The following is a 12943-nucleotide window of genomic DNA, read 5'->3' as shown; positions in this document are numbered from 1 at the left end:
GATTCATTTCTTATCAAATCCTTTCTTAAAATTTCTTTTTCCATCAGTGAACTCATCATTTAAACATGATTAACTTGGTGACTGAGACTTCCATTGCCATCACAGAACCCTTCCACCTACCTCTGATCTGATCCACCACCTATTTCAAACCGCCATTTTCACTAAACAAAGATCTCAGCTTCTCTTTTAGGAGAGAGATTTCCCTACAGCTTCGAAAACATGACATCTCAAATTAATAATGTAATACTTTATGAAAAAAGTAAAACACATAATATTACAGCATTTATTTGGAAACCACAATGGCTTACCAGGGTGTAAGTAAATCTTCATTTACCTGGATCAAGTTCACTCCTATTATAGTGCATGTACTAATAAAATAATAACACGTGCAGTTTCTTAACTCATAACGTTGTATTATTAAATCAAAACGTCGTGTGATGAAGAACATATTCCAAATAAATTGCTCTCCGCTTTTAGGCATCACAAGTGGGGCCAAATCCTGCTGTTTTTTATAGGCATTCTGTAGATGGAAAAGTTGCAAGTAAGAGAAAAATAGAGAGGATAAAGTAATCAAATAGACCTTTTATTATTATGTGATATATTTGAAGTCCCACAACTACAACCTTCCACCACCTTTCAACTACTTTCTGGAGACGTTTTAAGGATCGTTGTTATTTGATAAAAACTGATTATAACTTGCTCTTTTACATACCATCATGCAATATTATGAAACTAATAAATTAATAATAATGCTAGGGTCAAATGGCCTTCCCATGAACATACAAAACCCTAATCTTTTTACAAATTTTATGATTTGGGACCCACGAGTACCGTTGTTTTGTTGAACTTAAATCAAAAGACTGAATCTGAAACACACACTAAAATAAATAACCACTAATTCAGCAAACTTTCTTTACAAAAAATGGTCTGTTTTTGCTTGGTTCTCAACCTACAAGCGACAAGCATGATATTATGATAAAGCATGCGCAAGAAAATCATCGAAATGCAATATTTATAGAAGCACGAATGTCTCTAGCTACAAGCATTAATTTGGTGAAACTAACTGATATATATTCGGGGGAGTAAATTAGAAAATGACGTTTATTAGTCAAACTTCCCAGTGTAAATGCAAGCATTAAGCACCTAGGACTAATCAATTTAAAACGAAACAATGCATCGATATCTTATCTCCCATATATATGTCACATTCAAAACAAAAAAGCTACTTAGGACTACGGTTTAGTGATATTTTTCTTCATTTATAAGTGAGATGTCTTAAGTTTGATTATCGCTAAAAACAAATTTGAATCACATTGTTGCTAGTTCCATTGTAAGACTTAGCCCACTCTTCCACCTTCTTAGTGTAGTTAATATCGTTTGTTAAAGAAAAAGAAAAAACTACAAAGACATCCTGTGATGTGAAATTGCAACTGATCAACCAATTTATAATATTATTCAGCTATATATCTTTCTTTTTTTTCCTTTTTCTTTTTTGTCAAAGAGCTATATATCTTACTAACTTTGCATATTTTCAAGTATTATTCCCTTCAAAGGGAATCCCATTCCCCCAGTTCTATTTCTAATCCAGTTCTATGATCGATCATTCATTCTTCAATTTCCTCTTGTTAATCAGCAAAAGTTGATCGATCATTCGTTTCAAATATTGATGCCTAATTGCATACTTAAATTTGCTAATGGGGTGATCTACAGCTTTCAGGTACACTGGTTTGAATGCAGTAATCTAGATTTCATGCATCGTCTTTAAGCTTGATTTTTTAAACCTTTTTTACTACTACTTCGCATTGTGTTTAGCTGTTTCGTAGTACTGGGCTGGTTAGGTGTTTATGATTCACTATATTGAAGTAATAAATGAAGGAGTTTCGTCTAACTTGAAAGTTGAAAAGAATTATTCGTGAACGAAACTTATTCCTACCATTCCTCATATAATGGTAGAATCAGAAGGGATAAAGTTTGTCATGTCCAATCCCTAATAATCATTCAACCAAGAAAAAGTCATTTATACTACTCTTCTTAGTACTGTTAAGGGAAATGATTTATAAACACTGTTTTTCTTCTTCTGCACACTATAGTTTATTTGTATCTTTCTTGGTTTTTCCTTATTTTACTTGATTCAAAATTCAAAAATAAACAAAAATATAAAAGGTCGTACCCAGTGCACAAGGCTCCCGCTTTACGCAGGCTCCCGCTTTAGCGATAATTCAAAAATAAACAAAAATATGCATGAAGAAAAATCATGTCTCCGGAAATCACTTCGCAAGAGGTAAAAACGCTTTTAAATAACCATAACTTTATCAAGGTTAGCTTCCCTTTCTGCAAAATTAAAATTTGTCAATATCCCAGATCCCCAATGAAGATTATTGGGCCATCAGCCATGTTAAGGTGGTCCAAATATGGTCAATTGGAGACAAAAACATGAGCTAGTTAAGGCAATTGAGAAATAAGTATAACGTCTTTGTAGTAAATGAAGGGCATGCAGTGCACCATGGAATTATAATTCTCTTTATCTTTGAGCCTTCGAGCCTCTTCGGTGGCTTTCAAATCCAGCGCATGCAGAAGCACAGGTCCCATTCTTCACAGGCTCACAATTAGTCACTCTCACATGCACTGTTGCATGTATGGTTTCCATTCCAAAAGGTTTCACGGGTCAGCTATGTATTTAGTGCTGCATGCAACTGGTAGCTGGCTCTTATAATTTTGTACATATTGGACATGTTTGATGCACATCAATCTAATACATAATATTAACAAAATTTCAAGCCTATATGTTCTCTTTGATTGTACATATTAAGTGGGCATGTTTGATGCCCCATTCTGTATATCTCTTGATTTTTCTTTGATTTGTTTAATCCAAATTTTTTTTTTTTAAAAAAAGAAAAAAAGAAATTGTGTGGAGAAATCACTTTTCCTCTTTCATACCATTTTTCCAATCCGAGTATGGAATGTTGAGAGTTTACCACATTGAACGATAGAACTCTAGCATATAACTGCTTAAAAATGGACTTCTTCACCCACTGTCAATTAGTCTTAAATTAGAAACTAATTAATTTTCTAACATGGTATCATAGCAGAGTCTTCAAGTGTCAGACTCGTTCAACATTCTCTCACATCACCTAACAAGAATTGTCAAGATGTTAGGCGCAAAAGACTTCAAAGTTCTTAAGCTTCGTAGCACACCGTTACGTAATTCTACTAATCAAGCATCGTAGTCCTCGGTACATGCAAACTTAAAACTAACCAGTCTTTATTATCATCTAGATCTGTGAAATAGACCTGGGCCTGGTCGGCCTGACCCTATGCCAAATATGTAAGGCCCTGGCCTAGCCGACGGGCAGAGAAAATTCGGGGCTATGAGCAGGATGCTCAGCCTGACCAATTTATTGCCTTGTAATCATTTTGTGTAAATATAAAAAAATAGTATGTTGTTGAGAATTAAACTTAAGATTTTATTTTTATTAGTTGTCAATGATCATTTCAACTAAGTATTTGTTTGGTTAGTATAGTCGATTAAATTGTTTAAGTATTGAAAAAAAAAAGTTAATAATATTAAAAAAATAAAAGTATTTAAATTACATCAAGCCTTATCGGGTCGGGCCGAAGAACTGGGCCTAAGAGTCGGGCCTAAACTCATCCCATGGGCTGGCCTATGGCCTAAAATGCAAGGCCGAGGCCCTACCTATTTAAATTGGGAGGGATAAAACCCGAACCTAAGACCAAACCCAATCCTAGGCTAAATGCTATTTTTTAGGTTTTATTCCCCCCCTCTCCAAAATCCAACCCAACACATGCTAAATGTGTGGCCTAAAAGCTAAAAGTCAAACAAAAACCAAATTCCTCCCAGGATTTAGCCCAGAAAATGGTGTGGGCTCCACTAGCTGGACCCTACCCACATGGGCATGTCTCATAGGATTTATTGAATCAAACGGTTGAGATCGAATATAATCAAATCTAATGTTAAAAAAAAGATCTAACGGCCCAAATTTAAATCCAACGGCTAAAATAATTAAAAAAATTATTTAACTCAAAATTCACCTAAATTTAGTGATTTTTCAATATTTATCGGAATTTAAATATTTTTAGGTAAAAATGTTTATAAAATTAAATTATGATAGTGTACATAATTTTTTTTAAATTACTTTAAAAGAAAAAATTAGCCTTAATTTATTCTTTAATAATATCAAGCTAAAAAATTTAAGCCAAAAGGGTTAGAGTAAAAAAACTGTTTCTAAGCTAAAACTTAAATTTTCTGAGTTAAAAATTTTAGATTTTAACTCAAATGTTGGAGATGGTCTAAAGACTGAATGGAGCCATCACACAACCCCAAAAATGGGTCGGGGCTCGTGCCGGCCAATTGAGCCTCTCCTTTTACAGGCATATTATCATCACATGGATTCACATTGGAACTTGAAACCACTTTTTGTAATATATGCATACACATGAATCGCAGTGATTCTTGGTGATTCAGAAGAATCACATGATGAACAGATCATGCATGCCCCAAACTGAAAGTGCTTTTCATTTCATTCAGCTACAGTGCCGGCATAAACAGAACGTTTCATAATTCATATGCAGATGCAGGCCACTTTTCGTCGTCTGTATGATGGAAAAGCACAACAAGGAAGAGTAGAAGTTTGATTGGCATTTGATTTGAGGGTTAAGTAAGGTATGGTGCTTATGACTTTTAACTCCTGCAATCAACAAGTGCTTAAGTTTTTTGTGTCTTTTCATGCACTATATATTTTCTAATTAGGAAAAGGATCCAAGCCGGATCATTTTCTTAGATATCCTAGAGATTATGTGATCGTGACTGTTCATAGTGCATCGTGCGGTCATAAATTATTTTAAAATTAAATGTAAATAATAGTACCTAACAAAAACTGACCGCACAATATACGATGAACGGTCACAATTGCGGGATCCCTAGAAAATTGACCCGGCAAGGATCCTTTTCCTATTAATCCATGGCTTCATCTTAGCCTATAGGCTACAACTATGGTGGGATTTAGTTGGATCTTGGAACCATGCTTTTTGGATTTGCATGTTGCTTTGAGAATAATTAACAATAATCTTAGATGTTCCTAGCTTAATTTTTGGGTTTGGATTTGCATGTTGCTTTGAGAATAATTAACAATAATCCTAGATTTTGGTCTGGAATATTTACCCTAGCCCAGTTTTTAATTATTCAGAAATTACCTAGGGATTAATTTTGGAAGTTGAATACTCTCCAAATTATACATTCTCCTACCATATTGTGTTTTAAAAAACTTCGTCAAGTTGTATTTACATGCACTTTTCTTCCTCTGCTCAGGTATGAATAATGATAAAGAGTGCTGAAAGTAGTGGGGACTCCCATTTTACGCTCAAATAAAAAAAAATAAAGATTCGATGCAAGTAACTTATAATTGATGCTTCAAACTTATTTGATAAATAATCCTTTGATCAAATCATAATGCTGGTGTAGTTTTGCCAATACTACAATATCTAATTTACAATTTCAAGTTTCGTTTCCACTCAAATCCCAGCCACAAATAATCTAAATCCCACTCATCTTTTCTTATCTTTCGTTTTTGTGAACTATTTTTTCTCATCTTTTTATCCTCGATAGTACTGAAGGTTTTAGCTAGTCTATGTCCAAAAGTCGAAGGTGTCGTTTGGAAATGCTTTTAAAATGCTTATAAGTGTTTTTAGAGAAAATATTTTTGGATTATAAAGTACTTCCTTCAAGAATGTGCTTCTTTCAAGAATCACTTAAGTGCTTTTTCAAGGTTCACTTGCATTTTTGCTAAGAATTGGTATAAAAAACATTTTCCTCAAAAAACTCTTTCAGCTATTTTAAAAGCTAACCCCAAACATTTTATCTGGTAAATACATTTGAAAAACACTTCCAAACTAACCCCAAACATTTTATCTGGTCAATATATTCTTTGTTTTCCTTGGGAGATAAGACAGAGCATATACTAATTTAAGCCGTCCCCAATATTGATTTGGACATTGAGGAATAAAAGGAATATGGACCCCAATAAAAATTACATTTTCTTCTACATTTCCTTTTCTTGCACAAACAAATGGAAATATAACTATATAAAGACAATACTGGTTTCTGTTCAACTCCCTTGAGAGGCCAAACACATCTTAATGGTATACTCTAACCATTACTACAAAGAGGTCTAACAGAACTCGTTTGAAAAGCTATATGCATGAAGGCCAACGTAAAGAAAAATAGTGTGTAATTTGCAGACAATTCACATTTTGACATTTTGCATAAAAAATTTCTATTGTGTTTTCACTAAGTCACTTCAGCAAAAAATAATGTCCGTCTGCAATTTGCAACTATGTGTTTATATCATGGGGGAAGATTTTGTATAAGCTACACAATAGGTTAGTTATAATAAATTCGTATTGAAACTCGTGATCAACGGGAAGCAAATTTAAAACCTTCTACTTACAGATAAGAGACATATCAATAAACCATAATAGTAAATATCCTCTACAAATCAAATTTAGAAAGGCAAACATGCACCAAACCCTAATATTATAACTTTCTTAATCCAATGGGATTAATTTGTGTGTGAAGACTAATCCAATATATGGCCCATAATTGTGACTTTGCAACCAACAAACAATATCTAGAGGGGAGCAGTTTGAGCTTAGAAGATAACTCGAATGATTAAACAAAATCTTCCATTTTGTAGTGCACTATGATTGGTCTTTAAGCATAAAAAATTCACCGTTAGATTCCTCTACGTTACTATTATCCTCCACTGATCCTCATCAATCCAATCATTTTCTTGGAAAAGGATCTTTCGAGGATCCAGAATTTTAGAGATCTCGTGATCGTAACCGTTCATCGTACTTCATGCGATCAGTTTTCGTTAGGTATTATTTATATTTAATTTTAAATTTTAAATTTTGAAATGATTTCTGACCGCACAATATACGATAAATGATCACGATCACGGAATTCCTAGAATCCCTAGAAAAAGGATCCGACGAGAATCATTTTCTCACGAAGACGTGCGACATGATGGGCACATCATGATTTCTATAGGAACGATGGCAAATATTATTAAGATGCTAAATTCACGTTTCTGCATTTAAATGCAGAGAAAATTGCAAAAACAAAAAACAAAAAACAAAAAAGAACAAAAAAAAAAAGAGGCCGGGGCACTTTCAAAGTTTTTGTCCTTTGGTCGAATCTTGTGTTGTACTTGAGTGGAAATAAGTTGCATTACCTTTACCCTTACTTGAGTTTGTCGTGCGACTTTGTAGCATTTTTCGGTGAGAATTTGTAGTTTTTATTGATAATTTAGTATAAGCGGAAGCTTAATATTGAATTTCTCTTTCTGTGATTCTTTGTTAAATGATTTTATAATTTTAACGTCGATAATAAATTAAGGAAAAAATAGGACACAGAATTGATAAAAACAAGAGCTACACGACGTACAGCGGACAAAAATCTGCATGCATTAATTAATAAAAGGAAAATATCACTGTTCATAAAAAAAATATCACCAATTTGTAGCTATTAAAAATTTAAAAGAGAGTATTATAAGTTGGTGGAAATGACTATATTCCTATCAAATTAATTTTATGAATAATTAAATCCCTCGTAACACCCAAAACTACGTTTCTTCCTCACCAATTCAAGATCCTAAAATTTTATTTAATTCGTGAATAAATGTGTTAGGTGAGGAGTCTAGAATTTGGATAATTTTATGACCAAGAATTAAATTATGACAATTCTAACTGAACATTCATTTATATGCACAGAAACTGATAAAACACAGTATCACCAAAGCAAGCACAAATGGAAATATGGAATGTTTGAGTTCTCAGCATCTCGGTATTCTCCGTACCCTCCGCTCAAACTCGAAGGTTGCCTGCAGATTTGCTTGAGACTGAGAATTTGAGTGGTAGCCAAGAAGAAGGTGGTTTGGTTCAGTGTGATCCATGTGCCCGTGATCAATTGAGATTCAGCCATGCGAAACTTCGATTCGTAATTTGATTCCGAGTGCCGTTGAGGAAAAGAAAAAGATGGTTTTTTAGTAGTTAAAAAGTCAAACTGCCCCATAAGTATCCATGCACCAACATTGCAGTACAAAAAATTCCAACTTGTTGCAGTCGCAGGTTGCTTGAAACATGTCTCACCAGACGACGCCGTCTTATCTCAGAGCTTCAGCTTCTTCCAGAGCAAAGGAGTCGCCGACTGCTGCAAGACCGGCAAGAGCAATGTCAGTGTCCCCAGATGTGAATTCAGAGAGTTTGAGGAGTACGATGAGGGCTCTCCTGCTCACCAGCAAGCCGGAATCTGGGGAGTTTGTGTTGGGATCTCAGAAAAGCAAGGAACTTGAGGAGAAGAAGGTTGTGGGTCGGATTGGAAACCGGCAGGCCGCCGAGCAGTCCTCGAGGCAGCGGCGGCTGAGGGCGGTGGAACCCAATTCCAAGAGAAATGATTCGAATGAAGACGACCCACATGGGAAAAACAGAGAATTGCAGGAAAAGCTTGAGATGAGTGAGAGTTTGATCGCCGGTTTGCGGGCAGAGGTGGCGGCGCTGAAGGCGGAGCTGGATAAGACTCTGGGTTTTAACGTGGAGCTGCAGTCGCAGAACAAAAACCTCTCTCGGAATCTCGCCGCCGCTGAAGCAAAAATTGCAGCTTTTACCACTCCTGAACAGGTAAAGCCTCTAACTTTCATGAATCTAATTGTTTTGTTTGTACGAGCGCGATATTCTACTTTAAACTATTCTAAATTGTAGGAGTTGAATGGTCAACTCTCGGTGCACAGAGAGTATCTGCTCTGGCCAATGTAGTAGATTGCTCATACGTCTGTAATTATTTTCCATGAAAAAAGTCTTGATTGTGTTCTTCCATCATGTTAATATTTGAATGTGGATTTTTTTTTCTTTTAAAACTAATATTGATTGTGTTATTTGACAAAAAAATTCGATTTCGTTGTAGGAAATTGTGTCCTTAGTATCTGTAATTTAAATTTCGTGTTCTTGTTTGTAGAAGGAGAAAAATGGAGAGCACCAGAGCCCTAAATTCAAAGACCTCCAGAAACTCATTGCCAACAAATTAAAACGGTCAGTAGTACAGAAAGAGGCAGTCAATGAAACAAGTCCTCCTATCAAAGCACCACCTCCTCCACCACCAAAATGGGCAGTTCTTAGAGTCTCCGCCATCCAATCCGGGCCACCACCACCACCACCTCCGCTACCACCATCACTTCGGTCCCCACCCCCACCCCCACCCCCGCCCCCGCCCCCGCCCCAGTCCTCAATGAGAGCAACTGCCGGTACCACTCAGAAGGCTCCAGCACTTGTAGAATTATTTCACTCATTGAGGAAGCAAGAGGTGGAGAGGGATTCACTGGAGTCTCGAAACCATCATAAACCGGTGGCTACTAGTGCACATAATAGCATTGTCGGAGAAATTCAAAACCGTTCAGCACATCTCTTAGCTGTAAGATTTTGAGGTCTAATTTCTTCTTTTGTTCCTCGGCTCAAAGTTTGAATCGTTATCCAATGACAAATGATTTCTTTTTCCAGATAAAAGCAGATGTTCAAACAAAAGGAGAGTTCATCAATGACCTTATCCAGAAAGTGCTGGCTGCAGCATATACGGATGTAGAAGATGTCCTAAAATTTGTCGATTGGCTTGATGTTGAACTTTCATCTTTGGTAAGTTCTAATGCCGACAAAAACCTTATTTACCGCACCATCCATGAGCAGAAGTTGAAAACTTCTCGAATCAGTTGCAACTTATGTGAAGATGGTAGACTGGTAGGCTTTTATCGTGATTCAGCCCATCTGGCATTAGTTTTGCTTTTTAAGAGGGGTTAACATGGGATAATCTTACATCACCTTGACTTCGGAAAATTTTGAAACTGCGTACCCCTACTAGGTTGTTTACTTGTTTCGGTGGATGCTTAATTTGTTCAGTGATTAAGATACATAAATGGGTGGATAAACCTAACATTCTCGTGCCTTCTACAGGCTGATGAACGGGCTGTCTTAAAGCATTTCAAATGGCCTGAGAGGAAAGCTGATGCCATGCGAGAAGCTGCAATTGAATATCGTGAACTTAAACTGCTGGAAAGTGAGATTTATTGTTACAAGGATGACACTGACATTCCATGTGCAGCTGCCTTGAAGAAGATGGCTGCCTTGTTGGACAAGTAAGAACTATGTAATGTGTTTATTAAAAGCATACCGCTTTCTAGGCGCAGAATGTTAACATTGCTCTCTCTCTCTCTCTCTCATCTCATTGTCTAAGGTCGGAGCGAAGCTTACAAAGGTTAATCAAGTTAAGAAGTTCTGTTATGCGTTCTTATCAGGAATTGAAAATCCCAACTGATTGGATGCTCGATTCTGGGATTGTGAGTAAGGTATGCTCCTTGTTTGTGCATTTTATAATATCATTGGGGTTATAAAGAAATCCAGTAGTTTAATTTGAGAAGTAGAAATATCAGCATAGCATAAACCTTTTAAGTGTCTTTATTTTTTCGATAAATCAAATTTACTGCAGAGCCATATCAGCATTTATCTCTGCCGTTCTTAGTGACTAGCTATGCTGTTCTTGGTCATTGATTACGGAATATGCTTTTATTTACATTGTATTTGAGGTGAACTGATGTCATCCCAAATGGTGCAGATAAAGCGGGCTTCCATGAATCTGGCTAATATTTACATGAAGAGAGTGACGTTGGAGCTTGAATCCATTCGGAATTCAGATAGACAATCAAATCAAGAATCTCTTCTGCTTCAGGGCATGCATTTCGCATATAGGGCTCACCAGGTAATTCTTGAGCAGTTTCTATGTAAGTAGATACTGTGGGAAATTTGGAAAAATAACCAAAATTTGGACCCCATATGGACAGGAACTACTATATAATCACCTAACAAGGAACCTAATGTATTCACTGGATCAAAAGTAAAGGTAAACAGGTCGTATTGCTCTGTTTCAATTTGGGAGTAGTAGATGTATAACTCAATGCTTTCAACCCCCTTATCATGAGAAGTAGTACCCCGAGTATGATGAAATCCCAAAATTCCTGTATTTTGATACAGATCTCTATTTATTAACATATGATGCATTTCGGGGACAATTGTCATCACGTGTGGCATTTCTCTAGGTGGTTTGAAACTTTGGATGAAATTGTTTGGTTCCCGCCCAATGGTGTTCCTGTTTGACTAGTTAGCCAATGCTATGTCTTAGGGCCCGTTTTATAACCACTTCATTTCTGTTTTTTGGTTTTCTGTTCAAGGTCTGAGGTCTTAAGAGAATCTGATCATGTCAACTTTGTTCTTGATCTTTTCTGAGATGTCTCTTTTTCTCATCATGTTTCCATGTATGAATGTCTGCAGTTTGCTGGAGGTCTCGACTCTGAAACATTATGTGCTTTCGAAGAAATAAGGCAGCGAGTACCCGGACACTTAGGAGGTTCCCGAGAGCTATTGGCAGGCATAGCATCTTCCTAACTAGCTACAACGAGAGATTTCTTGCTGCCACTTACAGGTTCTTAAGAAAGTTAAGGATTAAGTATTCTCTCCTTCTGTCCCCATGCATTTTTTGGAAGTTTGCAAGAACCTCATCTCCCAGCTGCAAACAGAAACCGAATAATCCGACCTGAAAAGGTTTACAATCAAATTTTGTGAAGCGTTGAGAAGTGAACGAAATCTCCGCCAAGAACATCGAATGACTCGGGATGCCCCTAAAACCGGCTTTTACTACTATCGACGATTGTGATAACAGATACCGTAAAAGCTGTATAATGATTATATAATTTCAGTCTGCTTTTTTGTGTATAAACATCAAACAATCTTGACATATTTAATCTGTCTTTTTTTCGAAATAAGACCTCAATGGATTGTGATGAGTTTAATCTGAAGAGCTATATAAATGCAGCACACGTGTGAGGTGTGTTTGAAACATGGTTGTATTTGTAAATTGCCAAAGCTGAATCATTGTTGCTGATACGAATGTTGGCTGTAGATTGGCATTGCCTTTTGCCCCACGTTGTTTGTCTTGCTATCGGAGTAGGATATTCTCTCATTTTATTTAAATAGTTACGATTAAGTCACGCCAACATTTTATTTTGAATTTTTTAAGTAGAGAAAAAGATGAAAATGAGAGTGTGAGGAGAGAAGAGGAAAATGACGGTAATAAGAAAAAAAAGAATCATATTCCCTTGCTATCACCTTTTAAGTACTGTACAAGTGTATAGCATACGTTTACTAGCACATGAATAAACTTAAAATAGTTTATGTCATACCTAAATAACGAGTATCATTCTCGTTATAGAAATGTTCATGTTACGTAGCCAAAAAAAAAGTTGTTTAGCCTATACCTATTACAATAGGGCATGACAATCGACCCTTTTTTATTTTTTTTACCTACTCTTGTTTACCCATATTCTTTGTTTCTAATTTTATATATTCAATTTAAAGTAGTTGTTTTTAATTTATATCCAATTCAACGGTGAAAAGTCAAAGATATGTACAATAAAAAAATTTGTATACTCTTATCATTTTCCATTTTAAAATCTAATGAAAAAAAAACGTGTTTCGTTATCCCCTTTAGAAAAATCTATAATAAAAATAGTGTGCAAAAGTTGACTCAGTAGTCAAAGCATGCGAAACCTTCTAAATTCTAGAAAGAACAATAATAGTATTCACACATTTAAAATTATTTCTTTCACATCTTTTTAATTTTTTTTTATCAAATGTTAGTAGTGTGTAGAAAATATTAAAAATTAAAAGGATTTGGGAGAAGTAAATTGGAGTGTGTGAATATAATCTCTCTTTGGATTATCATGTTAAAAGGGTGATGTTATGTGAGATTTTTCATGTACAGGAAATACGTTTACTATGATACTAAGTATCATAAAATAAACGGTTGAATATTTAAAAAAAAGTACTTCAA

General features: G+C 35.6%; 1 protein-coding gene across 3 annotated transcripts; it reads left to right on the top strand.

Annotated features, from left to right (window-relative positions):
* The first annotated feature begins 1559 nt into the window (after window positions 1-1559).
* Window positions 1560-11950, top strand: LOC126595670 (protein CHUP1, chloroplastic-like). Of its 3 annotated transcripts, XM_050261978.1 has the most exons (10): window positions 1560-1717; window positions 4547-4681; window positions 7789-8694; window positions 9029-9481; window positions 9568-9699; window positions 10015-10196; window positions 10295-10406; window positions 10673-10816; window positions 10899-10957; window positions 11386-11950. In XM_050261978.1, exons 3-9 carry the CDS (start codon window positions 8158-8160, stop codon window positions 10953-10955), a joined length of 1617 nt encoding a protein of 538 aa, XP_050117935.1. In that variant the 5' UTR covers window positions 1560-1717; window positions 4547-4681; window positions 7789-8157; the 3' UTR covers window positions 10956-10957; window positions 11386-11950. The 3 variants fall into 3 exon arrangements, with proteins under 3 accessions (XP_050117935.1, XP_050117934.1, XP_050117933.1); XM_050261977.1 differs by lacking the exon at window positions 10899-10957 and having other exon boundaries at window positions 1562-1717; window positions 4591-4681; XM_050261976.1 differs by lacking the exon at window positions 10899-10957 and having other exon boundaries at window positions 1562-1717.
* Window positions 11951-12943: the final 993 nt, after the last annotated feature.

Source organism: Malus sylvestris, chromosome 13, assembly GCF_916048215.2.
Source record: "Malus sylvestris chromosome 13, drMalSylv7.2, whole genome shotgun sequence".
In the NCBI taxonomy this organism is placed as follows: domain Eukaryota; kingdom Viridiplantae; phylum Streptophyta; class Magnoliopsida; order Rosales; family Rosaceae; genus Malus; species Malus sylvestris.
Note: the sequence above shows the minus strand (reverse complement) of the source record. Positions and strands in the feature narration are given on the sequence as shown.